The sequence below is a fragment of the Gossypium hirsutum genome, chromosome A02, assembly GCF_007990345.1.
Source record: "Gossypium hirsutum isolate 1008001.06 chromosome A02, Gossypium_hirsutum_v2.1, whole genome shotgun sequence".
Taxonomy (NCBI): domain Eukaryota; kingdom Viridiplantae; phylum Streptophyta; class Magnoliopsida; order Malvales; family Malvaceae; genus Gossypium; species Gossypium hirsutum.
Genome location: NC_053425.1, coordinates 44,339,290 through 44,366,559, shown reverse-complemented (window position 1 = coordinate 44,366,559; position 27,270 = coordinate 44,339,290). Strand labels below are relative to the sequence as shown.

The 27,270-nt window shown below is 34.1% G+C and overlaps 2 protein-coding genes across 6 annotated transcripts; one reads left to right on the top strand and one right to left on the bottom strand.

The window, feature by feature from the left end:
- The first annotated feature begins 14,917 nt into the window (after positions 1–14,917).
- On the top strand, positions 14,918–21,828 carry LOC107950729 (protein HLB1). The gene is made up of 14 exons (XM_041086370.1): positions 14,918–15,388; positions 16,001–16,123; positions 16,241–16,310; positions 16,486–16,599; positions 16,872–16,955; positions 17,302–17,352; positions 17,464–17,493; positions 17,634–17,696; positions 17,839–17,904; positions 18,046–18,171; positions 18,702–18,737; positions 20,781–20,900; positions 21,210–21,398; positions 21,587–21,828. Exons 1-14 carry the CDS (start codon positions 15,033–15,035, stop codon positions 21,695–21,697), a joined length of 1,539 nt encoding a protein of 512 aa, XP_040942304.1. The 5' UTR covers positions 14,918–15,032; the 3' UTR covers positions 21,698–21,828.
- LOC121213573 (metal-nicotianamine transporter YSL1) lies at positions 16,359–25,533 on the bottom strand. 5 transcript variants are annotated; one of them, XR_005908969.1, is made up of 10 exons: positions 25,003–25,493; positions 24,534–24,896; positions 24,276–24,448; positions 23,870–23,964; positions 23,652–23,786; positions 23,311–23,500; positions 23,109–23,223; positions 21,880–23,017; positions 21,177–21,364; positions 16,359–16,693 (listed from the first exon to the last, which is right to left on the bottom strand). XR_005908969.1 is itself a non-coding variant. In XM_041086367.1 (8 exons), the coding sequence occupies exons 2-8, from the start codon at positions 24,883–24,885 to the stop codon at positions 22,089–22,091; spliced, it is 1,989 nt and encodes a 662-aa protein (XP_040942301.1). In that variant the 5' UTR covers positions 24,886–24,912; positions 25,003–25,533; the 3' UTR covers positions 21,586–22,088. The 5 variants fall into 5 exon arrangements, 2 of the variants coding, with proteins under 2 accessions (XP_040942301.1, XP_040942299.1); XR_005908970.1 differs by lacking the exon at positions 16,359–16,693 and having other exon boundaries at positions 21,085–21,364; positions 24,534–24,912; positions 25,003–25,533; XR_005908968.1 differs by lacking the exon at positions 16,359–16,693 and having other exon boundaries at positions 21,085–21,364.
- Positions 25,534–27,270: the final 1,737 nt, after the last annotated feature.

Sequence of the window (27,270 nt, the reverse complement as noted above, 5' to 3'; positions counted from 1 at the left end):
GGTCGACTGAGTACTTTAGGATTAATTCTGATGGTATTTTGTGTTTCAGAGGGAGGTACTATGTGCCCAACGATCAAATTTTGGGATATTCTATACTTCAGGAAGCACATAGCAACCCTTATGCTATGCATCCTGGTAGTAATAAAATGTATCGTGACTTAAGAGAAGTGTATTGGTGGTCGGGTCTTAAACATGAAGTAATTGAATTCGTATCAAAGTGTTTAACTTTCCAGCAAGTTAAGGTTGAGCATTAGTTTCCATTAGGGTTGCTCCAACCAAGTCAAATTCTATAGTGGTCGTTGACACCCACTAAGAAAGATTCAGTTTGGGTCATAGGGGATAGGTTGATGAAGTCTGCCCATTTTGTTCCTATTTACACTGATTATTCTCTTCAAAAGTTAGCTAGGCTAATAGTGAGATTGCATGGTGTGCTAGTGTTGATTATTTTTTATCTAGATCCTCGATTTACGTCTCAATTTTGGAAGAAATTACACGAGGCCTTGGGTACTTAGTTGGATTTTAGTATAGCTTTTTGTCCACTGTTTGATGGTCAATCAAAAAGAGTTATTCAGATTCTAGAAGATATGTTGAGGAGTTGTACAATCGACTTTCAAGGTAGTTGGGAAAAATATCTACCGATGGTAGAGTTTTCCTACAATAACAATTATCAGTCAAGTATCCAAATGGAACCTTATGAAGCTCTTTATGGTCATAAGTGTCGCTCGCCTTTATGTTGGGCTGAAGTGGGTGAAAGAAAGTTGATTGGTCTAGAATTAGTCATGGAGACCAAAGGTAAAATTCAGTTGATTTGAGATAGGTTAAAGCAGATTCTGATAGACAGAAGTCGTATGCCGATTTAAAGTGTAAGGGCATCGAGTTCACTGTGAGGGATTTGGTTTTCCTTAAAGTCTCCTTATGGAAAAAGTTTTGAGGTTCGGTCGAAAGGGCAAGTTAAGCCCTAAGTTCATTGGTCATTTTCATTTAGAGAAAACCATATTCATTTCAAAATGTTTCACATTTCTCTAACTTTACCATTTTCATCCTTTTCTGTTCATTTGATTCAACATGCAATTCATTTATGGTTTCAACGAGTTAGTAGAGGGATCAATTGGACATATGTGATTAGGGCTCAAATAATTTATAATTAAGTTTTAGATTTTCATATTTTACTTTTGAACTCATTTAGTCACAAAATCATTCCACTGTAGTGTCACGACTAAGCTCTCCCTAATGACATGCCATTACGAAAGCAAATCAATTAATGCTCGTCTAATGACGTTGTCATAAGTTTGTCACCCTCCTAGGATATCCATAATCTCTTTGGGATAAATCTGTTCTCCCAATATGATCCTAATTTATCTCATGGTAACCATTACATATTTTTTCATGAAATGTCAATTACAATCAAATAGTATTCAAGCCATTCATCACAAAGATGAACAACCTATGGACATATTTAATTTTCATCAACCATGTAATAACAATGAGAGGATATCATTTACCCATATCTCGGGTTATGAATTTCGCTATTGTGAATGACATAACATGCTGCAGAAGTCGATACCTAATGCACCAGTTTTCGGTTCCTTTTTATTTGAACTCAAGCTTTTACTTACATCAAAGTATACGAGTCAAGGATACATAGTCCGCCATCCATCTAGGATTAAGGTATGCCACACTTTGAATGTCACAAGTGAATAAATACTTAAATGAATTCATCACTATTCCTCTTGGGTCCAGTTCGATGTACTTTCAGTTTAGTTAGTCACATCTATGTCTCTATCTTTTGGGAGTCATCCACTCCGATGCCTAAGGCAAGGCATCTCTCCAATTGGACTTAGTAGACGACATAATAGTCTTTCAATCAGTTTGCTCATTTTCGATTAGACTAATGACATGTTTAGGTTTGTCTACTAATATAAGTTGTCTTTCCGTATTATGATCTAACCACACAATACCACTTAGAATTAGTTTAAACATTAAACAACCAGTGAGCAAATATTTTCTTTTATTTTGCTTTACATGAAAAAACCACGCTGGGATAATATACAAAGGGTATTAAGTAATTCATGAAATTTTATTTACCAATCTGTTCGAAAATATTACTAGTTTACGTAGACAAAAATACTATACTTAGGGCACCAGATCCAACAGCTAAACGGGTTGCAATATTAGCTTGAGCAGGCTTGCGAGCTGGGTTTGTTGATGATGATCTTCTTTGAGTTCATTGTAACTTGGAACTTTGAATTTTGAGAAAAGAGATGAAAGGTAGAGATTGTCCCATTAAGTGTGCCAAAAAATTGTATAAACCTTGAAAGATCTAAAATCTCTAAAAATTTCTTAAATAAAAAGAAAGTGTTTTATTCTTATCTCTGTTTTACTTTGATTCAAAGGTCGTCTAAACTTGACTTGGAAGGATGTAGGTTGTTTCAAAGGTTGTTGAGACTTAATCTTAAAATGAGTACGAACTTCCTTTCTTCAATTGAACTGCATTGAAATGTGACCTTCAAAAACAGTATTTTAGCTTCCTTTCATTGGTTGAATTGGATCGAAATGCAGCTTTTCTTCAGAATTGATGTGGCATTCTTCACAATTTCTTCAAGTTCTTCAGTTTCTTCAGAGAATTCTACAAAATTTCTAGAATTCTTAAATCTATGAATTTGTATAATGGCTTAGGGTGACCCTTTTTCTATAGCACCAGTCACTTGAATAAAAGAAAGTTCTTGTAGAATTTAATTTCTTCATTTGAGTGTTCTACAGGAACTAACTCTCTTATTTAGTATTTATCTCTTATTAATTTAATTAATTTAGAGATAAAATAACCATTTGATATTATCACTTAATTAATTTAATTAAATTAGAGATAAAATGACCAAAATGTAACAAAAATTTTAACAAACCAAAGGCATCTGGGTCAAAGGGTTCTAGGCCTTTCTACTTTCCTGTTCATTTTTTCTTTCCTTATAAATAGAAACAAAACATTTTGGCAATTACTCTAGTCATCTTTTAAACTATTTGAACTACAACATTAACTATCCAATCTAGTATAAGGAACTCAACATTTATTTTCTCTTTCCTAATTAATTAAGATTATACATGCGCATGAATCAACTATCAATTCAACCTGTATTTCTTTCTTCTTCTTTTTTTTTTTTACTTTTTTCATCAAAACTAACTTATTTCATTTTGATTTCTCTATTTTCTTTCAATGATTGATATGAAAAGGCAACTTGTTTGCCTTATGTCCAAGCACACTACCTTAACAGATGTTTGAACACAACTTTGAATAAGACATTTTACTAAATGCAATAAGCAAATAAGAGAAGAAGAGATGTAGGCACACAAAATTTGTTAACGCAGTTTGAAAAAATTTCTACTCTGTGGAGCCTTACTCAGTGAATGATTTATTCAATAATCGATTCAGTAACCTATTGGCTAAAGCTCAATCTATCCTTAAACAATAAGTAATTGTAGCCCTAGTAGAAAACCTTTATTGATTACAATCATTGACCCAAATAACCTCACTTACAAAAAATATTAACTCTCCAATAATTACTATAAATCGAGTGCAAAATACAAACAAAAGATAATATCGAATACTTAAAGAAATGTATCACACGTACTCTTCCAAAAAGTGTATAGGTCCAAGCATATGTGAAACCTATTTATAGGCTAAATATGATAGCTTCTCCAATTAGCTTTGTATGAATAAAAATCATTATTTATGTTGCAATATCAATCACGATGAAGTCCTCCAATCTTTATTAGTAAACTAATAAACTTAATCACCAGTAAAAGGCTTAAAAGATAAGAGAAATTATTTTATGGACCATTCTCACCACATCATTCATGATATATTTCCAATTATTTAATGATATTTCAACAATTTTTTCCATGTCATTGACATGTAATTATGATTTTTTATAGGGTTCGGTTCGAGGTAAAAAAAATCAAAATTACGTGTCAATGGCATGGAAAATTTTGTTGAAATAAGGTCTCATGGATGATGTGGTGATTAAGTTGATCAGTTTACTTGGCTTATAAGTGATAAAGATTAGAGGACTTTATCATGGATGATATTGTAACATAAATGATGATTTTTATTCACACAAAACCTTAGGTTTAGGGTTTGAGGTTCAAGCAAAAAAATTACCAAAATTATGTGTTAATGACATGGAAAATTATCGAAATATCATTAAATTAGAAAGAGACCATAAATGATGTGGTGGAAATGGTCCATAAAATAATTTTTCAAATGATAAAAATAAATTCTTTGAGATAAATCAAGTCAACCTTTCCTCCTCTTTCACACCAAAATACAATTAGAATTATTTGGAAAGAATCAAGCCATAGCCTTAAGATCATTTGCAGACAATATAATGCATCAAAAGAATCCAAGTAAAAATCCCAACTTCTAAATTTATCTTGAGTTGTCTTGAAGGCAATTTCAGACTGCTATCCAGAAAACTATCTAGACAAGCTAGTGACAATTAAGCAGTCTAAGGGGATGTTCGAATATGAGATAAAACTTCAAAAACTGGTTAACTAAGGTCCCAATAGGAGATATTCAGCTTAAAAAACCAATGGGTAATTCTTCTTTTCATTATTGCAATCACTTTGCTAATAATATTTTCCAAACTTGTTACATGAACATTGAATATTAACGTAAGTGATAGCCTAGCTTTGCTTACTTTGAAAGATTAATTTGTTAGGGATTTTCATGGAGTTTTGACTTTATGAAATGCTTCCTTCCATTGCCATAAATTGAAAGGTGTTCAGTGAAAATGTTCGAATTAGAGGGTAACCTTATTAAACATGAGTGGCTTGGCATTGGCCGACTCCATATCTCCCGCAATAAAAAACTTAACCTTCCTTAAAGAAGTTGACTATTCTAGTTTCCTTGGGAAACATTTCCACCTTAATGCAGCTAAAAACCAATTACATGAAAATCTTTCGCAAAAAGTAAGTTATATTTGTCCCAAACTTGAAGGGATTTTATTGAACTTAATTAGCTTACTAGAGAAATTCCAATGTCAATATCCAACCTATCTAACCTACAACTATTTGACATTGCCTTAAATGGTTTCACTAGATTAGTTCCTGAGAATATAAGAACCTTAGGAATCTTCTTGTGTTAACCATTTCAGGAAATTACCTTGGAAGTGGGAAGCTAGAAGACTTGAACTTTCTCTCTTCTTTAAGCAACTACAGTCAATTGCAGCATTTGGGCATAAATTATAATCTCATTTATGAAATGATTCTAGACTTTATAAAAGTTTCTCAACTTGATTTGAAAAACAATACATGGGAGATAATTAGATTATTGGAAGTATTCCTCAAGGAATTAGTAATCTCATTAACTTGGATGTTAAGGAGATGAAGGGTACTTTCATTGTTAATGGAATTGCCATTAGAAATTTCTTTCATGCAAAAAATGTATGACTTAAGGTTGAGATAGTACCAACATCTTACAGCATGTTTGGTTGGCTGTAATGCTAAGCCATTACAGTTGAATTCAATGGGCCCCTGATTAAAATTTTGTTTAGTTGGTGTAATGGGTTATTACAGCCTCATTCAATATGGCCTTATTCAACGCAAAAGTGTCATTTACAATTCGGCACTCTCCTCACGGAATAGGGATTCAACAAATGGCTTGGTGAAAAATTATGTTAGGCTTTCAACTTTACCCTTCTCTTTCTCACGTCTGAAGCAATCTTTTTTCATTCTTTCTACCCATTTTCTTCCAAACTTGTCTCACTCTTTTTCATTCTTCTATTCTCACCAACTCTATCTCCTTTTGACAAACCCTAACGAGGCCTTCAATTAAGAATCGTTTTTCTAACTCCAACCCTCAACAAGGCTTTCGGTCGAGGTGGAAACTTGAGAAGAGAAACAATTGGCAGTCTTCCCTCAGGTAACTCTTCTCCCATTTTGATTTCCTTTTTTTAAATTTTTTTGTTAAATTAGTAGAAATAATAGGTATTAGCTTTCAAGTTTTTTTTAGACTATTTGCTGATAATTTTTGTTAACTTTTCTGTTTTTTTTAATCTTGGGGTGTGAAAAAATATTGATGTAAGCTTCAATTTCTGCGATTGTATGTGAGTTGGATTTTCCCCATGATTGGAGAAATTAAGGCTGGAGTCTCGACTAGGGCTCTTTTTTGCCAAAAATCCTAAGAAAAAGGGTTTTTTTGGAAAAAATACCGAAGGAGCCCGAGAATTGGCATACGTTAAGTTTACGCCTTAGGCTTTTGGTCTTTGGGGGATCCATTTCCATTCAGTTTGCTAGATCTGTTGTTCTTCATATGTTTCAACATCAAGATTCAACTCTTTTTTCTTTCGTTTTACACTTATTTTATTGAATTAATTCTGAAAATCATTTTTAATCATTTTATGATGCTTCAAAATGGATCTGTCATGTTTCAAAATTTCAATAACGATTTTGATTTAGCTTAATCAATATAATTTTAATCAACCCAATCTTCTACTTCTAGCAGATCCATCTATTTGTTTACCTATTAGCTTGAATTTTGTTGTAATCTCCTATACATCTTTATAGATCTAACAGTTTGTCAGTTTGGGTTGATTTTGAGTAGGATCAATATAGATTGAATCAAATTAAGTTTTAAAAATTTCATTTATTTTGGGTTTTGCCAATTTGAGGTTCAGATTGTTTTTTACTTGGGTTTTGGTTGTTTTATGACCAGCTGATTTGGATTTGAAGCTCATGTTTTGGTCATTTTGTATTTGGATCAATTTGGGTTTAGGTCAAATGGATTCCGGTTGTCGACTTTTATGGTTGGATTGTATAGTTTTGGTCTACATGTATGTATAAGTTCAGGTTAATTCAGTTTTAGGTTAAATGGATTTCCATTTTCTAGTTTATGTTTGGGTAATTGTTGAAATCTTCAAATACCCAATTTTGTATTTGGGTTTATGTTTTTACTTCTAATGTGATTATTTGATGAACATGTATATTGACTTCAAATAATTTTGTATATAGAGCTTTACTCACATTTGTGGCTTATAGCTTACGTTAAGAAATAAATTGAGTTCAGTTGAATTTTGCAGCTTTCTTGTTAGTGAATAAGTATGTCTCATTACAAGTTTGAGCATCCGAGGCACGGTTCATTGGGCTTTCTCCCGAGGAAAAGAGCCTCCCGAAATCGAGGAAAAGGTTCATTTTCCCCTAGTTTTCCCTCTTAATTGTTTAACAATGTTTATTTTGTAGCTGTAGTTGTTAGATCAAATAAATTAGCTTGTTTTTGTTTTATGCTTTAATTTGTGACTTGTACCTGAATTTGTAATTGTTAATCTATGTTACTATTTTATGGTTTTCAGTGAAGGCTTTCCCTAAAGATGATCCTACTTAGCCATGCAGATTAACTGTATTCTTGGGTTATAAGGCCAGAATGACCAATATTGTGAGGGAAGTTGAAAAGCCTGGATCAAGTATGTTTTCGTTTATACATATGATCTATTAATTTTTATGTGTTATTTTTCTTCATGGATTTATGTTTTATATTTTTGTCTTTTAGAGCTTCATAAGAAAGGAACTTAAGATACTGAACCTTCTAACTGGGTAATCAAAAGTTTCTTATATCCTAATCAAGAACATAACTAATATTCGTACAGTTCTGTTTTGTTAGTCTGAGAAGATGCTTTTTCACTTGTTTGAAGGTATATTTTCCTGCTTGACAAATTTGGTAGAATAAGATGGCAGGGCTTTGGTTTGGCAAGGTAAGAAGAGTTGTCATCGCTTTTTTATTGCATGAAAGTTCTTCTGGAGGAAAAATAGGTAGCCTAGCATTTTTTAGGTACCGTATTATCTTAATAGGTTAATCTCCATTTTTGCATTCAAGGGATACTAGTGTCAAATGAAAACAATGATGTGCTTTGTTGGAAACATGGTCCCGTCTGCTGTTTTCTTTTAGATTTCTGCAACCAAGCAAAGCCTTAGGTTTTCCATTTTGGGAGAGCGAGTGAAAAGTAAAGTATACTTATGCTAGTGTCAGGTTTATTTCAACTTCACTTTCTTATATTCTAATTTTGTGTCAAACTTAAGTTATATGCCTATCAATATCCCATCGATATTCCATGCAGATACTTTTGGCTTACCTAGAGTAGCTTAGTTTTTACACTAAAAGCCTGTTGGCTCAACAAATAAACAAGTTCACAGTTTTGAGAGACCTCAATTTTGTTGCAGAAAACGTTGGTATTGAGTGTTTCAAAGGTACTGTTATGGTATAATATCGATTTCTTTTTCCCTTTGCTGCTCAGAGTCATCTTTGACTGCATTTTGTTTTATTTAGTTCTCATCCTTTTCTCTCTTATTTTCCTGGTATTATAGTTTATCTTATTGAATTTTACATCGTTTTGATGTTGTCTATGGAAATGTTTTAATATCTATTGTTGCAAGAGGAGGGGTGGAGACTTTGAGGCCTACTTTACAGAAGTTATACATGACAAGGGCTTCTGCATATAGAGATGCTCTTAAGAGTTTCATAGAAGGATATCAAGAGGGTATCCAGCAGATCATGGAGAAAAAGGAAGATTCTTCTAAAGCACAGCAAGAAGGCAATACTGATAAAAATTTAACTCGATGGCTAATAAGTGTATAATTGGAGATGCATGTGAGTACTTCTCCAGCATACCTATTGTAGATACAAGTTTAGAGATTTGGTGGAGCTAGGTTGGCATGAAATCACAAGAATGATATCTTAGAATTAAGTGACCCGAATCCTTATTTAAATAAAATACAATGGTAAAATAAAATAAAAGAAGAATCCATATAGAATTACACTTCTTTTATTTTATTTTAGAATAAGGTTTTTTAAACCTTATTAAATTCCATCTATTTGATATTGATTAGAATAAGGTGTTTCAGTTTTACTAGAATATGGCTTTACAAGCCTATAAATAGACATAGTCTATTCCTCTTGTAATTATTCCAATTCGACATAATGAATTTTCTTCTCCTCTGCCCGTGGTTTTTTCTCAAAAGGGTTTCCACGTAAAATCTGTATGTTTTTTTATTTTATTTTATTTATTTTTACAGTTTGGTATCAGAGCTTTCGGGTTGTTCATCTCGATCACGGTAATGGTGTCTTTGAAGTATGAAATTTCGCTATTGGATCACAACACCAGATTTGCGTTGTGGTAGATTAAGATGCAAGTAGTTCTTGTGCAGATGGATCTAGAAGAAGCCCTGCTAGGGATAGATAAGATGCCTTCGTCATTAACAGATGAAAAGAAGAAACGTAAGGATCGAAAGGGGTTAACACAATTACATCTGCATTTGTCTAACGAAATTTTGCAGGATGTGATGAAAGAGAAGACCGCCGCTGGATTATGGAAGAGGTTGGAGCAAATATGTATGTTGAAAACTCTAACAAGCAAGTTGCATATGAACCAGCGTCTTTATGCTCATTGTTTGGAGGAAGGTGCGTCTGTATACAAACACTTAACAATGTTTAAAGAAATTCGCTCAAACTTGGAGGCCATGAAGCTTCAGTATGATAAGGAAGATCTAGGGTTGGTTCTACTTTGTTCATTGCCCCGGTCTTATTCAACCTTTAGAGACACAATTTTATATAGCTGCGAGTCTCTCACAGTTGATGAGGTTTATGATTCTTTGACCTTGTATGATAAGATGAAACATCTTGTGGTTAGACCCGACTTTCAAGGAGAGGGTCTAATTGTTCGTGGGAGACAAGATCGAAATGCTGATGATGATCGTGGAAGGACACAGGAATGAAACCCTCACAGTAAATCTAAGGGTATATCAAAGTCTTCAAACAGAGGTAAAACTTCTAATTTCTGTAAGAAGAAAAGGCATATTAAATCTGAGTGCTATAAGCTACAGAACAAGATTAAAAGGGAGGCTGCAAATCAAAAGGGAAAACAACCAGAAAATTCTGGTGAAGCTGATGTTGTAGAAGACTACAGCGATGGTGAAATTCTAGTCGCTCCTGTCAACAATTCTAAGCGAGCGAGGAATGGATACTTGATTTAGGCTACACCTTCCACATGAGTCCCAATCGGGATTGGTTTATAAGTTACAAAACAATGTCTGAAGGTGTTGTTTTGATGGGAAATAATGCTTCGTGTAAAATCGCAGGTGTTGGAACAATTAAAGTTAAGATGTTTGATGGAGTTCTCAGAACACTTAATGACGTGCGACATGTTCCAGAATTAAAGAGAAGTTTAATTTCATTGAGTACTCTTAATTCAAAAGGGTACAGATACACAGCTGAAAGTGGAGTTTTAAAGATTTCCAAAAGTTCTCTTGTTGTGATGAAAGGGCAGAGAAAGACTGTCAAGTTATATGTTTTGCAGGGTTCTACTGTTACTGGTGATGCAGCTGTCGCTTCCTCTTCCTTGTCAGATGATGATATTACTAAACTTTGGCATATGCGCCTAGGGCATATGAGTGAGAATGACATGGCAGAATTGAGCAAAAGAGGACTTCTTGATGGGCAAGGAATTTGCAAACTGAATTTCTGTGAGCACTGTGTTTTTAAGAAGTAAAAAAGAGTTCAATTCACCAGAGGAATCCATAACACGAAGGGAACATTGGAGTATATTCATTCTGATCTGTGGGAGCCATTCAGAGTGCCTTCGAGAGGTGGAGCTAATTATATGCTAACCTTTTTTGATGATTTTTCTAAAACAGTTTGGGTGTTCTTCTTAAAATAGAAAAGCGATGTGTTTTCCGCATTTAAGTCTTGGAAAATTATGATTGAAAAATAAACGGGAAAATAAATAAAATACCTCCGCACAAATAATGGCTTAGAGTTCTGTTCTGGTGAGTTTAATAAATTGTGCGAGCCAGAAGAGATCGTGAGACACTTGACAGTTCGTCATACTCCACAACAAAATGGCGTTGCAGAACGAATGAACAGAACGATCATGGAGAAGGTTCGATGTATGTTGTCAAATGCCAACTTACCAAAGTCATTTTGGGTCGAAGCAGCCTCTACTGCATGTTTTTTGATCAACCGATCCCCATCCGTTGCCATTGAGGAAAAGACTCCACAAGAGGTATGGTCTGGTAATCCTGCTAATTATTCTGATTTAAAGATCTTTGGGTGTCCTGTGTATGCTCATGTTGATAATGGAAAATTGGAACTGAGATCCATTAAATGTGTTTTTCTTGGTTATAAACCTGGTGTAAAAGGGTATAAGTTATGGTGTCCTAAAAATAAAAAAAAGTTGTGATTAGTAGAGACACTGTTTTTGATGAAACTGCTATACTACCTAACTTATCTCTTAAAGACTCTTCCAATAAAGAAAATCAAAAGCAGGTGGAGCATCATATTAATACAAAGTCGACTCCTCAAGCCAGTACAAAAATTGAGAATAAAGTTGCTTCTTTACCGTAATACTCTATCACCAAAAACAGAATTAGAAGAGAAATTAAACCTCTAAAGAAGTATGCCGAGGCTGATCTAGTTGCTTATGCTTTAAATGTGGCTGAAGATATAGATACGAATCAAGAGCCATCTAATTATTCTGATATGGTTAGCTGTGAAGACTAAAAAAAAATAGATGTTTGCTATGCAAGAGGAGATCGAATCACTCCACAAAAACAGAACATGGGATCTTGTGAAACTTCTTAAAAGTAAAAAAAGTTGTTCGTTGTAAATGGGTGTTTAAAAAAAAAGAAAGAACCTCAGGATTTAAAGAACCCAAATATAAAGCAAGGCTTGTTGCAAAGGGTTACAGTCAAATTCCAAGAGTAGACTTCACAAATGTGTTCTCCCCAGTTGTGAAGCATAGTTCGATTCGAGCTTTGCTTGGTATTGTAGCCATGCATGATTTGGAGCTTGAGCAGTTAGATGTAAAAACTGCATTTTTGCATGGAGAACTTGAGGAGGATATTTACATGCAACAACCAGAGGGTTTTACAGTCTCAGAAAAAGAGGACTATGTTTGCTTGCTGAAAAAGTCCCTTTACGGTTTGAAACAGTCACCAAGGCAGTGGTACAAGAGGTTTGATTCCTTTATGACTTCTCATGATTTCAAAAGAAATAGTTTTGACAGTTGTGTTTACTTTAAGAAAAATAGTGATGGTTCTTTTGTGTATCTATTTCTTTATATTGATGACATGTTGATAGCAGCAAAAGATAAATGAGAGATAAGAAAGGTCAAAGCCCAACTAAGTGAAGAATTTGAGATGAAAGATTTGGAACCAACAAAGAAGATACTTGGTATGAAGATTCTCAGAGATAGAAAAGCAATTAAATTGTACCTAAGTCAGAAGGGGTACATTGAGAAAGTTCTTTGTAGGTTCAATATGCAGAGTGCTAAGCCTGTTAGTGCTCCTTTAGCAACCCATTTCATACTTTCATCAGCTTTGTCTCCATAATCAGATGATGAGATTGAGTACATGTCACATGTTCCATACTCTAGTGCAGTGGGATCTCTCATGTATACTATGGTTTGTTCACGTCCAGATTTATCATATGCAGTTAGTGTAGTTAGCAGATATATGGCGAATCCCAGTAAAGAACATTGGAAAGCAGTTCAGTGGATTTTAAGATACTTATAAGGTACTACTGATGTTTGCTTACAGTTTGGAAGAACTAGAGATGGAGTCATTGGGTATGTTGATGCTGATTTTGTTGGAGACCTTGATAGAAGAAGTTATCTCACAGGTTATGTCTTTATAATCAGAGGTTGTGCAATCAATTGGAAAGCCACTAAAGCTGAGTACATGGCGATTACTGAGGCTTGTAAAGAAGCTATTTGGTTGAACGGGCTCTTTAATGAACTCAATGAAGACCTTCAAATCAGCACAGTATTGTGTGACAGTCAGAGTGTCATCTTTCTTACAAAAGATCAAATGTTTCATGAGAGAACAAAACATATTGATGTTCGGTATCATTTTGTTCGTGATATTATTGCTCGTGGTGATATTGTTGTGAGCAAAATTAGTACTCATGAAAATCCTGCAAATATGATGACTAAGTCACTTTCTATAACTAAGTTTGAGCATTGCTTAGACTTGATTGGTGTTCATTGTTGAAGTTAAACCCTTAAAGGGTTTTATGGAAGAAATGGAGAACTTGTTCGTTGAGAGTTCGCAATGAAGAACTTGTTCATTGAGAATTCGTGTTAAGGTGGAGATTGTTAGAATTAAGTGACCCGAATCCTTATTTAAATAAAATACAGTGGTAAAATAAAATAAAAGAAGAATCCATATAGAATTACACTTATTTTATTTTATTTTAGAATAAGGTTTTTTAAACCTTATTAAATTCCATCTATTTGATATTGATTAGAATAAGGTGTTTCAGTTTTACTAGAATATGGCTTTACAAGCCTATAAATAGACATAGTCTATTCCTCTTGTAATTATTCGAATTCGACATAGTGAATTTTCTTCTCCTCTACCCGTGATGTTTTCCTGAAAGGGTTTCCATGTAAAATCTGTATGCTCTTTATTTTATTTTATTTTATTTTATTTTTCACATGATACATGTCCTAAGAATTTTCCTGTATTGAGAAAGTGACCTTTAGGAACTACAAAAATAATGGGAATCTCCATTGACAATGGTGATGCTCTTTCCTTCTCTCACAATTTAAATGAAATGAGAATGTGAAATGTAACATTATAATGTTTGTTATATGTAACAAATTATCGATTAAAATTATTACTTAACTCATAAATTAACATTTAAATTATATCATTAATTCTATTTCAATGTCTAAATTTTTTTAATCACAAGCTATTTATTACTTCTAATACTTTGTTTTTTTTATTGTAGAATAATTAAATTATTTGTTTCACTAATGATATTTTAGCACATTAAATATGTATTGCAGTTTAAAAATAATAAAGTAGGTTATATATTATTTTTATAATATTATATATTATGATTTTTTAATTCATATAATAATGATTATATTAAGAATTTTATTAAATTATATAATATTTTATTAAATTGTATTTAATAATAATTATATTAAAATATGATTAAATTATTGATTTTTATTTTTATTAAAAAATATTTAACAATAATTTTATTAAGATTTAATAACAATAACAATAATTATCTATCAAAAAAATTCTGTTAAGGGTATTTTGGTCATTTAAGTATTTTTCCTTATACTATTACAACATCTATTCCATTCAACCAAATACAAAAATATTATTATAGCTCTATTCCATTCCATTCAACCAAACAGTTGAATTACTGATTACAACTCTATTTCATTACAGCTCTATTCAATTACAGCTTTATTCAATTACAGTCCTATTCCATTATAGTAAACCAAACGTACCCTTAGAGTTCATAAAAGAAACGTTTTATTTTTGTATAGAAGAAAAGAAAAATGAATGAAAAAGAGAGAGAGAAGGGCCTGTAGCCCTTTGTTTTAGGCAGAGGTGAAACTAGGGGCTGCTCCCAAAATGAAATTTTTTTATTTAGGCTCGTAAAGATAAAATTATACTTTGACTCCTTAAAAATATAAAAATTTAGTTTAATCTTTTTAAAATTTATAAAGATATAGGCTATTAAAATAGTAAAATTTTATTTTTACTATCGTAAAAATTACAATTTAATTTCAATCCTAATAATATTTTCTAATTTCAGCTATAGAAGGTAAAGACTTAACCGCAAAATGTTACACATAAATAAAGTTAGTAATCATTTCATAATAAATTAAAGCTTATGACCAAAATCTAATTTATACGATACAATCAATAAAATGTTTACTTTATAAGATTTTGGAAAGACATAGATTTAGCAACTACGTTTGAATCACTACTGAAATTTTAAAGTTGAAAAATTCCATGGATTAATAATACCAAATTAAAATACAAGGACTGAATTTATAACAAACACATAGTATAGGAACTAATAATGAATTTCACCTATTTTTTAACGTGGGACTTTTCTTTAAACCGTTTTCTCGACCTTCACACCACCGCGCTGCATATTTTGTTTGTTTTGTTCTTCACTCACTCTCTTTTGATCTTCTTGGTTTCTGTGTTTGGCGTTGTACGGAAATACTTTCTCCATAGCAATGACCGAAACGACTGAGGAATCCGAACTTCACAATGGACACCAACCACAAGCAGAACCGGAACCGGAACCAGAATCAAAAGCGGAATCTCAACCCGAATCGAAAACGGAGCCAGGACCGGAAAACAAACCGGAGGAGGCACTGAAGGTGGAACCTGTTGTAACCGGTGCGGATCCGAACACGAAGGAGGAGGACAAAGAGAGCTCGATCCAACCCAATGACGCGGCCAAGCCGTCATCCACTGACCAAAATGCTCGGCCGCAGCTGCGAAAAGATGAAGGGAATCGGACTTTCACGATGAGAGAGTTGCTAACTGAATTTAAAAGCGACGAAGAGGAAGCAGGCTCTCCTTACAGGTACATTTTTTGTTTTTTTTTTCGTTCTGGATTTTCGATTGAACAAGCAACGACGCTCTTTTATTTTATAATTGGATTTAGTGAGATTATAAATGTAGAAATTTTTGGATCTGTGGAATTCTCTGTTGATCCATCTCCTTAATTACATATGTGAAACGATTAATTGTAAAGTTAGGCTGTTTCTCGATTATATCCTGAATAGACAATTTGGAGAATTTTACCAAATGCAATTGAGGTGTACTCTTGCTATTAAACTACAAGTTAATTTTCGTTAGTTGCATGGATGAGCAACTGTTCTCCAGTGACGGTCTTCCACTGTCCTGGATTCATTATCTTTAAACTTCAGATGCAAGAAATATATGTTTATTTCAGTCCTTCAATTGGTTTTGGATTTCGTGTTTGGCGTTCATTGTAGTCTTACTTTATGTCTAACTTAATGAATGAACCCCTAGTATCAGGATCTTTCACTTCTGGAATTAAGTTTACCTTCTTTTTCATGTGCCACATTCATGTAAAGCTTAAGTATGCTATATATTGTTCCTGCTTGTATTTCTGGTTCTTCTTCCGCTTGTAAAAGATATTGTTTTCTTTTCTGTGATTTGTATGTTCCAGTCGAGAAAGCACGCAGAGACAATCCAACCAAAACAGTGCTGCAATGGAGTTGGTCAGTAGTGTCACTGGTGCTGATGAGGAGGGCCAGTCTCGCCAACGGGTTCTTGTGTATGCTGCCAAGAGGTACTGTCAGTCTTATTTTCTTACACTTATCACAATTTGCTTTGATATTGAGCATGATATGTTTCTGTTCCAGAGTCCTGATATTCCATAGTAGTGATTTTCAGTTTGGCTTTGCAGGTATGCTGCTGCTTTAGAGAAAAACCCAGAAGATTATGATGCACTTTACAACTGGGCATTGGTTCTTCAGGTTTGACATATTGGTTCATTTTGATTATTATGTTAGCATCATTCAGAATTATATATCAATAAGATTCAATCATTATTTGGCTAGGACAGCCTTCATAACAGGGTCAAGCTTATCATAATGTTTAATGTTGCAAATTGCTCATATCATGTCCACACTGTTCTTATTTGGCTTACAGGAAAGTGCTGATAATGTTAGTCCAGATTCTACTTCACCTTCTAAAGATGACTTGCTAGAGGAGGCTTGTAAAAAGTATAACGACGCAACTCGTCTTTGCCCGACACTTCATGATGTATGTGTGCTTCTCCATGTCCCAGATGACCTTGTTGCATTCCTATGGATTTGTGATTTTTTTGGTTCACTTTCAACTGCCAAAGGCATGATGACTGCTCAAAATGCATAAGTCACATAAGAAGCTGAATACACAAAAGAAATGAGTTTAGAGCTGCATAAGCGCTTCTATATATACACGTACTCACAAAAGGAGAAATGAGTCTGTATAATTTGTATATGTTTTTCTGATTTTCATTCACATGACTCTGATGCTAAGTCATTAATTGACAGGCTTTCTACAACTGGGCAATAGCAATATCTGATCGAGCGAAAATGCGTGGTCGGACTAAGGAGGCTGAAGAACTATGGGAGCAGGTTCTGACTATATAATTTTGGTATTTCAGTCACGCTAGACATTTGTATGAATAACACTAGTCCTTTATTGGAAACTCTTGGTGTCTTGTCATGGAACACCTTTTCCTTGGATGGATAAGATCTCATTTCCTGTTTCTGTTTCATGTTAACCGCTTACTTTTATATAATCTGTTTCAGTAAGGCCAGAACCATGGGAGTTGGTTTTGACTGTGGAACCTTGATATATATTCTAGAATTAGTACGGAAACACGTTGTCTTTGTGGTGGTGCTGTATAGAGATCCTTAATAAATAAAAACCTTTACCTTGAGTTTGATGGAGCCTAATCTTATTGTTATGGCTTTGTAGGCTACAAAAAACTATGAAAAAGCTGTCCAACTCAACTGGAATAGCCCTCAGGTATATTTGAAGTAGTTATTTACTTTAGTCTTGTAATTCTGCTATCTAGAGTGACTTCATTTTTTTTTTTTATTCTGCCAGTGATTATAATGATGCTAAAATCTTTTTCAGGCGCTAAACAATTGGGGACTTGCACTTCAGGTAAATTATGATTTAGTGATGCGTAATGTTGATTAATCAGCTTTATTTATTTCCATATCTTTCAAATTAAGATTTGATTCTATTTGTATGGACTCTGAGAATGCTTTACCTACTTTCTTGTCTTATCACATATTCTTTAGGAACTCAGTGCAATTGTTTCTGCACGAGAGAAGCAAAAAATTGTGAAGACTGCAATTAGTAAGGTACAAAAGTCATTTGGGGAAATCAGAGTGCTTGGATGACTATAGGAACAGGCAGCAAAGTAATCTGACATCTGATATGTCCTAAAAGAATAGCTTATAGTTTTCTTTTCTATTCTTATAATATCCTTTACTTCTAATGCAGTTTCGTGCAGCAATACGATTGCAATTTGATTTCCATCGAGCAATATACAACCTTGGAACTGTCTTGGTAAGTACCTAGTTCTTAGACTGGAAACTTCACCTATGATTATTTCTTTTTGATATAAATGAGATTAGTTAATGGCTTCATTATGTAAACATTTCTAAGTGAAGCATATCAAAACTTGAAATATCTGTATTTTAATTGCAGTATGCACTAGCTGAGGATTCAGTACAAACCGGTACTACAAATCCTAAAGAAATGTCCTCCAATGAGCTGTATAGCCAGTCTGCTATATACATTGCAGCTGCACATGCATTGAAACCAAATTACTCTGTAAGAAATCTATATTTATTTGGGACTAGAGAGTTTTACTAAATAGATAGAGTCAATTTCTGGTTATGTAGGTGGCATAATTATAGGTTGATGAAAAATTTGCAGCATAAATTTTGACTTTCTGCAAACATAAATTTTTCCAGAAAGCTAACGTTATATTTCTTCATTTTCTCTGAAATTTAAAGTTTTAGAATTGTGCAAATTGACGTTAAAGTTCCCATCTTAGTTTTGTGGATATATTTTGTTATTTTAAAATGTCCAGGTTTTGAGCAGTGTGTTTCTTGGACATCAGAGTTTTACTGACTAGATGTAGTCTCGATTTCTGGTTATATGGGTTGCATGATTATTGGCTGATGAAAATTTTTGTAGCATAATTTTAGCTTTTTGTAATCATAAAATCTATAAGAAAGCTAATGTCATACTTTTTCATTTTCTCCTAAATTTAAAGTTTCAGAATTGTACAATTTGACTTCAAAATTCCCATCTTAGTTTTGTGGATATGTTCTTATTTGGTATTTTTGAACGTCCAGGTTTACAGCAGTGCCTTGAAGCTTGTTAATTCAATGGTCAGTATTTAATCTTTCAACAATATTTTTGAGGTTTTGTTTTCTAAATCGATTGAATCTTCTGTTAGCAATGTTGAGCCCTTAGCTGCGAAAATAATCTCCTTTTCTTTTTTCCTAGTTAAGTAGCATTGTCATGGATCTTTTAATTTATAGGAGTAATACTTTGGGGCGTGATCCATGAATTCCACAGTTCTTTCTTGTCGGAAAATTGATGCTGTTTTTTACTTTTAAGTATCACTGCACTATAACCGAGTCCTTGAGCTGCACAAGAAACTGATGCAAAATTATAGAGAACTATGTAAAAGGCCAAATCTAAGTTAGGGAAGGCCATTAATTTGGAATCTTTAGTTAGCGCTTAGATTACACTTTTATTGCTTTCCTTGGTCTCTTGATTATGGTTTTATTTCAATTGTTTTATTTCCTTCTAAGACTAGGTTTCCTCTTTTATGTAATAAGATTGGTCTTTATTTAAAAGAACTTAAGAAATAATAAAACCCTAAACAGAATTTCTTAAGAAGAATCCTAAAAGATTTGGGTTTGTCTCTAAGGAGTCCTAAAGTTTCAATTTCTTTTTGGTGAGTTGAAGGTTTTAGTCTCCCTTTGATGAGCTGAACTATCAATCCCGAACGTGATTGTAACAGTTTGGTATTCAAAGCCAATGATCCTCAGCAACGGCAGATAATGGTCGGCAGAATGGCAAGCAAAAATACATGAGGCTTGAGCTTATGCAAACAAAGATAAAATATATATTGGATCATACGTTACAGGATATTCATGAAGTATTGCTCTAACCAAAAACCAACTATTTGATGAATTACATGATGGAATTTATAAAATAATTGCTGGTAAATAGGTTAGCAAGTCTATGATAGACACAAACGTACACCCTCTAACTGAACAAAACCAAACCATGGCTACAGATCTCTCTTTCTTATTCTATGCATCAATTTCTCCTAATCCCATCTCAATAAAAATCATATCAGTTACAACCGACTTTAATTGCTTGTCTTATTCATTAATCCCTCTCCAACTCATATCTGACAGCCAGCCATTTTCTTTAAACCTGCTCCCCAAAACCATCAACTCCATACTGGAAAAGTTTAATGGGTCTAAACTTGCTGGGTTATTCTTGAAAATATTGAATGCTGGTGAGAAGTTTGAATAGATTTATTCGGGGTTGCTGGTAAATGAGAATAACTTTGTAGGGGTCTACGATCTCTATCGCTTTTGACTATTAGTAACAAAAGGGACGTTCCACCAAGTTTATCCTGATTTCAAGCTTGAGGACAAGCTCTTTCTCTAGAAGGGAGTAATGTAACAGGCCAAATCTATGTTAGGGAAGGCCATTAACCTGGGTTTTTTTTATTATGTTTTAATTTCAGTTGATTTATTTTCCTTTTAAGAATAGGTCTCCTCTTTTAAGTAATAAGATTGGTTGACTTATGTAATAATAAAACCCTAAGCAGAATTTTTATCAAAAAAAGACTGTAAGATTTGGGTCTCTCTTACGAGTCCTAAGGTTTTAGACTCCCGTTGATGTGCTGAGTTATCAATCACAATAATTCGTAACAAACTACATGCCTAATCCAATGTTTTTGAGAATTTTACTTTGGCTTGGATGTAAACATATTCAATGATTGACTGCCCACAGTGTCCCCAAGAATATTCATTTTAGGTGTTCAAATCATAAGAACCAAAATTTTATCAGAACATTTAATAGCAAATCGTAAGAGCCAAATTTTATGATAAGAAGCAATATTCAGAGTAGTGATCTTGTGTTCAAATCATAACAACAAAAATTTATTTAGAACATTTAATAGCCCTATTCTTTCACCCTCTTCTTCTTTTCAAAGTGTGTCTGTGTGTTAGGGATATTGTTTTTTCTCATTAGCTCATTTCATGTTTAAACCTGGCACTCACCTGGTGAAGAGAACTATTGAATCTATATAGTGCAAATGGCTGCGGTGGTCATCTTCTGTTAATACTTAATTGAATTTGGTGGGCAAATTATTTTATATTCTGACGGAACTAAATTTTTGACAGCTACCTTTACCCCATCTTAAAGATGGGTATCTGACTGCACCACCAGTAGGAAACACATTTCCACCTCATAGTGATTGGAAGAGAACAGAGTTCTTTCTGAATCAAGAAGCACTTCAACAGGTAAAAAGCTGATTGGTTTTCTTCTTGTCCACGGTAAATAAATATAAAGTTTCTTTTTCATTTTTTTCTGGGATTGAGGGTTCATTTCTTCAAATGTTTGTTTATATTTAGTGCATGAAGTTATGTTATTGCACGTCTCTTTTGAGAGGAAGGAATGATAGAGTATGACAAAATACATCATATATATGTTTTTTGTAAGCTGTTTTCAATTTAAATTCCAGGCTGTTATCTACAAAAGGCAAAAGTAACATAAATTGCTACACGAAGAATTAATACCTTTCTCCATGTCCTCTATTTCCGATTGACCAGGTCATCAAAGTTGAGCAGAAACAAGTTTCCCGAAGCCTCTCTGGAAGAATCGTGGATGCAGGAAATACGGACAAAAAGGCTATCAGAGTTTATATTCCAGACATCATTTCTGTATCAGCCTCTGCTGATCTAACTTTACCTCCAGGTGCTGGCCTCTGCATTAATACCACATCCGGTCAAGTTTTCTTGGTAAGCATTATGCTTTACATTTTTGTTCTAATAGCTTTTTTCTTAAATCATAATGAAGGAACGATAACTTCCATGCAGATCAAAAACTTGAAAATTATTTTATGCCCATGTTTGTCATTTGGATGAAATGTGAGCAATATATGTATGGCAATCTAGCTTTAGTGAGTATTGTTTTCTCTTCGCTTCAGGTTGCTGATTCGTGGGAATCCCTAGACGGGTGGCTTGACGCTCTCCGCTTAGTTTACACAATTTATGCACGAAGGAAAACTGATGTTCTAGCGGGTATCATCGCCACCTAATCATTTCTTATATGTTGAGCTTGCATTCTTTCTTTTTTCTCATTTGCATTTGTTTTCAAATTTGGTTGGATCTAATTCGACTCTTATATTGTCAAAATTTTCGGAATAGTAATCAAATTATTCATTTGGTATCTACCGCAGCTAATGTCATATATATAAACAAAAAAAAATAACTTTTTTACCCTTTAATAAAGGAGCCAAAGCAATGGAAACTTGAAGGCAACATCTGGGGTGTGCTTATCTACCCTGTCTTAACTAAGATTGGTTTATTTTGCCAAAAGATGAGTATATATATCTAGTAATCTACTACTCTGAGAATTGCTGGAACGAGCAGCTTGCTTCGGACTTCCCTTCAAACTTTTTATTGTTCTTCATGCTTGAACCTTTTTTTCTAAGAAGGCAGGAATTTCATGCAAATGGGAGGATTAATTTTGGCCAAGGCAAGAATTGAAGCCGGGAGAATCCATAGCCCTTCCCCACATATTAGCCCGGAAGCAACGGCTGGAACCATCAACTCAGCCTTCTTTGCATTTAGCTTCTGCCAAGCAAACACGACCAAAGTTCCCAAGCACATATCAATCGCAAAATATCCCCCAACTAAAAATGGCATTGCCATTGCCATCGGAAGCGGCATCCATTTCCCTATTTTATGCGGTGAGACATCTCTCACAAAATTCACCAACACTGCAAAAGCAAAGAAGCCATAACAGAGTTGCAAGCAATGCCGAGGCAAAGCCGAAAATCCTTGCACACCTAGAATAGCCATGTTTCTATATATCAAGGCATATGGTGCTTTGAATTCTCCATATGGGTTTCCAACATCGAATGCTTTGTAGAAAAGGAAGAAGCTGAGAGGCGTTACAACGCAGCCAATAGCCGTCCCAATTGCTTGGCTCAAGAACATCGCTCTTGGTGATGCGAGCGTATAATGCGCTGTCTTGAAATCTTGCATTAAAATGCAAGCAACAGAAACAACAGATTTGATGAGTCCACATCCGGCAAGCCCTGCTACAACACCGTTTTCCTTGCCTGTCAATGCTGCCAACACGAAAAGGGCTACTTTCCCATAGTTATAGGCCATATTCATGTCGGTAAGACCCGCCCCATAAGCATTGCAGAAAGCCAGAGATGGGGCAAGAATGTAAGCTATAATCACATAGTACCATTTGAGTTGAGGGAACATGATGGGGATCACAACAACAGACACGATAGACAATACCACATATCCAACGACCCCAATCCACATGGGGATGGTTTCTCTGATGAAAAGTTCGTTTTGTTTTCGATCCTCAGCTGTCTTCTTCCGATCATCCTCCTCATCTACAAGGACAGCATAGGTTGGTTAGTCATTGCCAAAAATTTCATTACATTTTGGCCCTGAAAACCGAATATGAGAATGCTGCTCTATTACCTCTATTTCGGCCCTTGTCCTTCAATCTACCATGGATGTTTATAAGCGTGAAAGACAGTATCTTGAGGAAATTGTAAAGGCCATCACCAAGAATGAGAGCAACAGATACAAAAACCTAACAACCATTATATTTTAGGTTATAAACATTTCCAAAGAACATTGGAACCATTAAGGGAGTGGGCGAATAGACAAAATAAGAGACCTTGTATCCATATAGACTCCTCATGCTGCTTTCTTGTAAATCCTCAGAAAACCATTGTCCTTTAAGGCGATTAATAAGTGGCCACATTATTCCATATGAAATCACAGCTCCAAATAGCAGAGACAAGTTAACCAGGTGAGAACAGATCATTCCTGCCCCGACATAGGTCAAGCTAAAATCAAAGAAGAATCTGCAATATATATATATATATTCAACAACGGCCCAGGAAATGATTAGGATTATTATCTTGTCCACTGATGGATGATGACATGTATCTCTATGATGCAGTAAAATAATAATAAAAAAGGACACTTGATAACATGTTGGACCCGCGGACGTACGTTTGCTTCCAGGCTTTAAGTCCGAAAGTAGGGAACTGCTTGAAACCACATTCTTCTTTCCCAGAGAAAAACCATTGAAAAAATCCCCATAGGAAACTAGCTGAGAAGTACCTCAGGAACCCACGCACCTGTTTCCTGCAATTATGTTTTAATCATATCATTATTATCTCATAACTTCTTCTTCTTCTGGTTTGATCCTTATAATATATATTGCTTACTTGGCTGACTTATTGCCTTGGCTATGGAAGCCATTGATGAGAACTGCAGTAGCCAAGCCACTTGGATAAGTCAACTTGAGGTCCACTATCATGACCTGTAAAGAAGAAGCACTTTTTTTTAATTTTATCTTCTTTTTTATTATTTATTTCTAAAAAGAAATCAGAAAGCCTCAAAAAGGATGTTCCGTTCCTGCTCTGATTCTTTGATTAGAGAAAGCATGTTTTGTTATTTTTCTTTGGAGTACATACATCAAAATTTCAAACAATAATTTTGTAGAATATATATTTTTTTATTAAATTAGATATTCTTTGAATAATGGACCTTTTATGTAGGTAATAAGACCTTAAAATTGTAATATAAGATAATATTTTAAGTGGATTATTTTAGTAAGCAAGCGAAGGTTACCTTTCTTAAAGGAATTAATACGAAAAGACCAACAAAGCAAACTACAAAAAGGAAGCCGGTCATCCACCCAAGTCCTGGTTCCTTTATAGCCTTTGCAGAGTTCCCTTCAGTGCCTACTCCGGACAATTCATATGTCTTCCTGTTTAATCCCAACAGATAAGATGCAAACCCACCTGCACTCCACATCATCAATCATCAATATATGTTATGTTATGTTAAGGGGAGAATTGAAATGAGCCTGAAAAATAAACCTCTAACCTCCAATAGCTATGCTGTAACATGCAACTGCACATGTCTGAATCATGGTGTTCTCTTGTCTTGTAAAAGGTTTGGCCGTATATCCTGCCTTCTCAACAACTTTTGTCCATGTCCGGATAAAAAGGAAGGCGATAAGAGCAGCTGAGACATTCAGGTTAGGGACCCAACCTGTTGTGAGGTTCAGTTTCATGGCTATCACACTGTAAACCGTCCCAATCAAGATGCTTACAATCACTCCCCTCACAGTGATTTGCTGAGTCCATGGTTGTATTGTCCTTGAACCCTCGGTTTCTTCATGCACCTCTTCCATGTCTTCCCTCTCTTTCTCTTTCGTATCCTTCACCTCTTCCATGCTCTTTGTTACTGAAATGGGTATATTCTGAAATCATTAAACAAGAAAAATAGCTTATATCTATATCCACACACACACACACACACACACACACACACATATATACATATAACTCACCTTGACTTGGTTGGTCTTCCGTGTAGGTCTAATTTCTTCAAGCTTTTTGGTAGACAGAATAGATCAGGGATTGAAACAAGTTGTCAAGTGGTTCTTTGTCTGGTTCTTTTAAAACATACATAAAATCATTCTCAATGAACCAGACACCAGTATATATAATAGCTAGAAGTTAATTTAATACGCAAAGATCCTCAAATTAAGGGGATAAGAAAAGGCACTCAGTCTCTTCCCTAGCATTCATAAAATAAATGATTGCAGCCAAGCCAACAGTGAAAAACATGTATAATATTTGTTTCAGAATCTACTTGGTTACATTCAGTGGTCAAACAAAGCAGAAATGATTTCTCACGCAATAGGAGGAAAAAGAACATGGAATAAAAAATGGTTGATATGAAGGGAGGGTAGCATTAGTAGCATTATAAAAATATGTATATATATATATAAAAAAGCTGAAAAACTTTTAACAGCTTGTTAACGAGCATTGGCTTGATTCGATGACCTTATAATTGACCTCTCCTCTTTATTTCTATACCATTGAGTTGGTTATGATAGTGTTTGTCGATAGAAGAGATTCTTTTCCTCTTTTTTCTTCACAAGTGTTTAAACATGATTCTGGACGATTGTTGACTTGTTTTGTTGTGTGGGTCACTCACTTATTGGAGCAATGAAATTGATAGATAATATGTTCAATGTTAGAGGTAATAAAAGTTAGTGAAGTCACTCATTTGGAAAATATGGGTGAATTCAGCTTTGAATTTCATTAATGGTCCTAAATTTAATTTATCTCGACGAGACTGATGATGTACCCTAACTCTGAACTAGAGTAGTCTCCCTTTACCTAAATTTTAATCCGACATAAAAAAATAAAAAAGCAAAAATCAAGTACTCACGTTTCATGTGCTGCACCTTATCTTATTGTTGTTGACTACTCCGTGCTTTTGCTTCACTGTTAAATTCATACTACTTCAACACCCTAGCATTACCTTTTATTTGTATTATGCTGGTTATGTTAATACCTATTTTTACCGGAATTTTTTTTAAAATTTTTAAATTGAAAAAATATATATACTTAAAACCATGTTGGAGCTAACTTCATCCTAGTGGTTACAATAACAACACGACATTTTAAATTAGCTTGATTTTGTTAATTATTGCAAAGAGGTTAACTTTTCTGAAAGAAGTCTTTGAAGTATCGTTAATTGGACAGTTAATTGGTCCTCCAACCAGTGGCGAATCTAGAGGGGGACTGGCATGGGCCCCGACCCCCTTAAAATATAAAATTACTATTTGAGTCCTTAAATTTTTTAAAAATTTTAAATTAGTAAAGATAAAATTGTACTTTGGCCCCCCTAAAATTATAAAAATTCGATTTAATTCTTTCAAATCTCTGTTTATTTATTATTATTTTAGTTTTAAGATTCAAAATTCGAATTAGAAATTAGAGAATTCTATTTAATTCTATTCTTATTCTATTTAATTTCTATTAAATCCATTTATTTAATATTTAATTTAATTAAATAAATTATGATACTATTTAAATTATTAAATTCAATTTTCTAGTTAATTTGAATATTTAAATTAAATAGAAAAAAATATTACTTTAATTGGTATTGTTAATTGTGTAATGGTTTGGTTTTGTTGGAGCCATGGGTCAAATAAAACGGACCATTTCTCTCTTTGGGAAAAACCAATCAAAGAATTTCATTATATCCTTTCTCAAATCGTTATAAAGATATAGACTATAGAAAATTAAAATTTTAATTGCCCCCCCTAAAAGATTGTTCTGACTTCGCCCCTGCCTCCAACAACGGAAGGTATCATCCCCTAGTGGAGGTTTTATCTCTCATATTGTGCCAAGAGCTAACGTGTCGAGAGCACGTGCTTGGTGGGCCTAGTTCACAAAGTTAGGAGTGCCTCGATTGGTGGACCTATAAAGCTTAAGGAAGAGGAGTTAGTATAGAGCATGAGAATAATTATTAAGTAACTTGAGCGCAAGCCGACTTAAACCACTACCCTAAAGCTTATAATCCACTTACCTACAACAATAGCACTGCACAACGTAGCCCAAGTGGTACTTTTGATTGTTGAGGGATTAGTCAATTACATGACGAATGACACTTTAAAACATCTCCTAAAATAATTGACCCCGATAAAGAAAAAAGAAAAAAATTATTTCCCTGTTAATCAGTTCCTTTTGTTGTTACTTGTTATGCAAATCATCCGTGATAATTGTATATAGATGGGTAGAACTCTCAGCAAATAATCACA

Coding starts and splice junctions, on each gene's coding strand:
- LOC107950729 (XM_041086370.1), top strand. CDS start 15,033: ATGACCGAAACGACTGAGGAATCCGAACTTCACAATGGACACCAACCA. Junction 16,956..17,301: donor CTGAAGAACTATGGGAGCAG/GTTCTGACTATA, acceptor ATGGCTTTGTAG/GCTACAAAAAACTATGAAAA. Junction 17,353..17,463: donor TCAACTGGAATAGCCCTCAG/GTATATTTGAAG, acceptor AATCTTTTTCAG/GCGCTAAACAATTGGGGACT.
- LOC121213573 (XM_041086367.1), bottom strand. CDS start 24,885: ATGGAAGAGGTGAAGGATACGAAAGAGAAAGAGAGGGAAGACATGGAA. Junction 23,787..23,869: donor CAAGGCAATAAGTCAGCCAA/GTAAGCAATATA, acceptor ACATAATTGCAG/GAAACAGGTGCGTGGGTTCC. Junction 23,018..23,108: donor GGACAAGGGCCGAAATAGAG/GTAATAGAGCAG, acceptor CTGTCCTTGTAG/ATGAGGAGGATGATCGGAAG.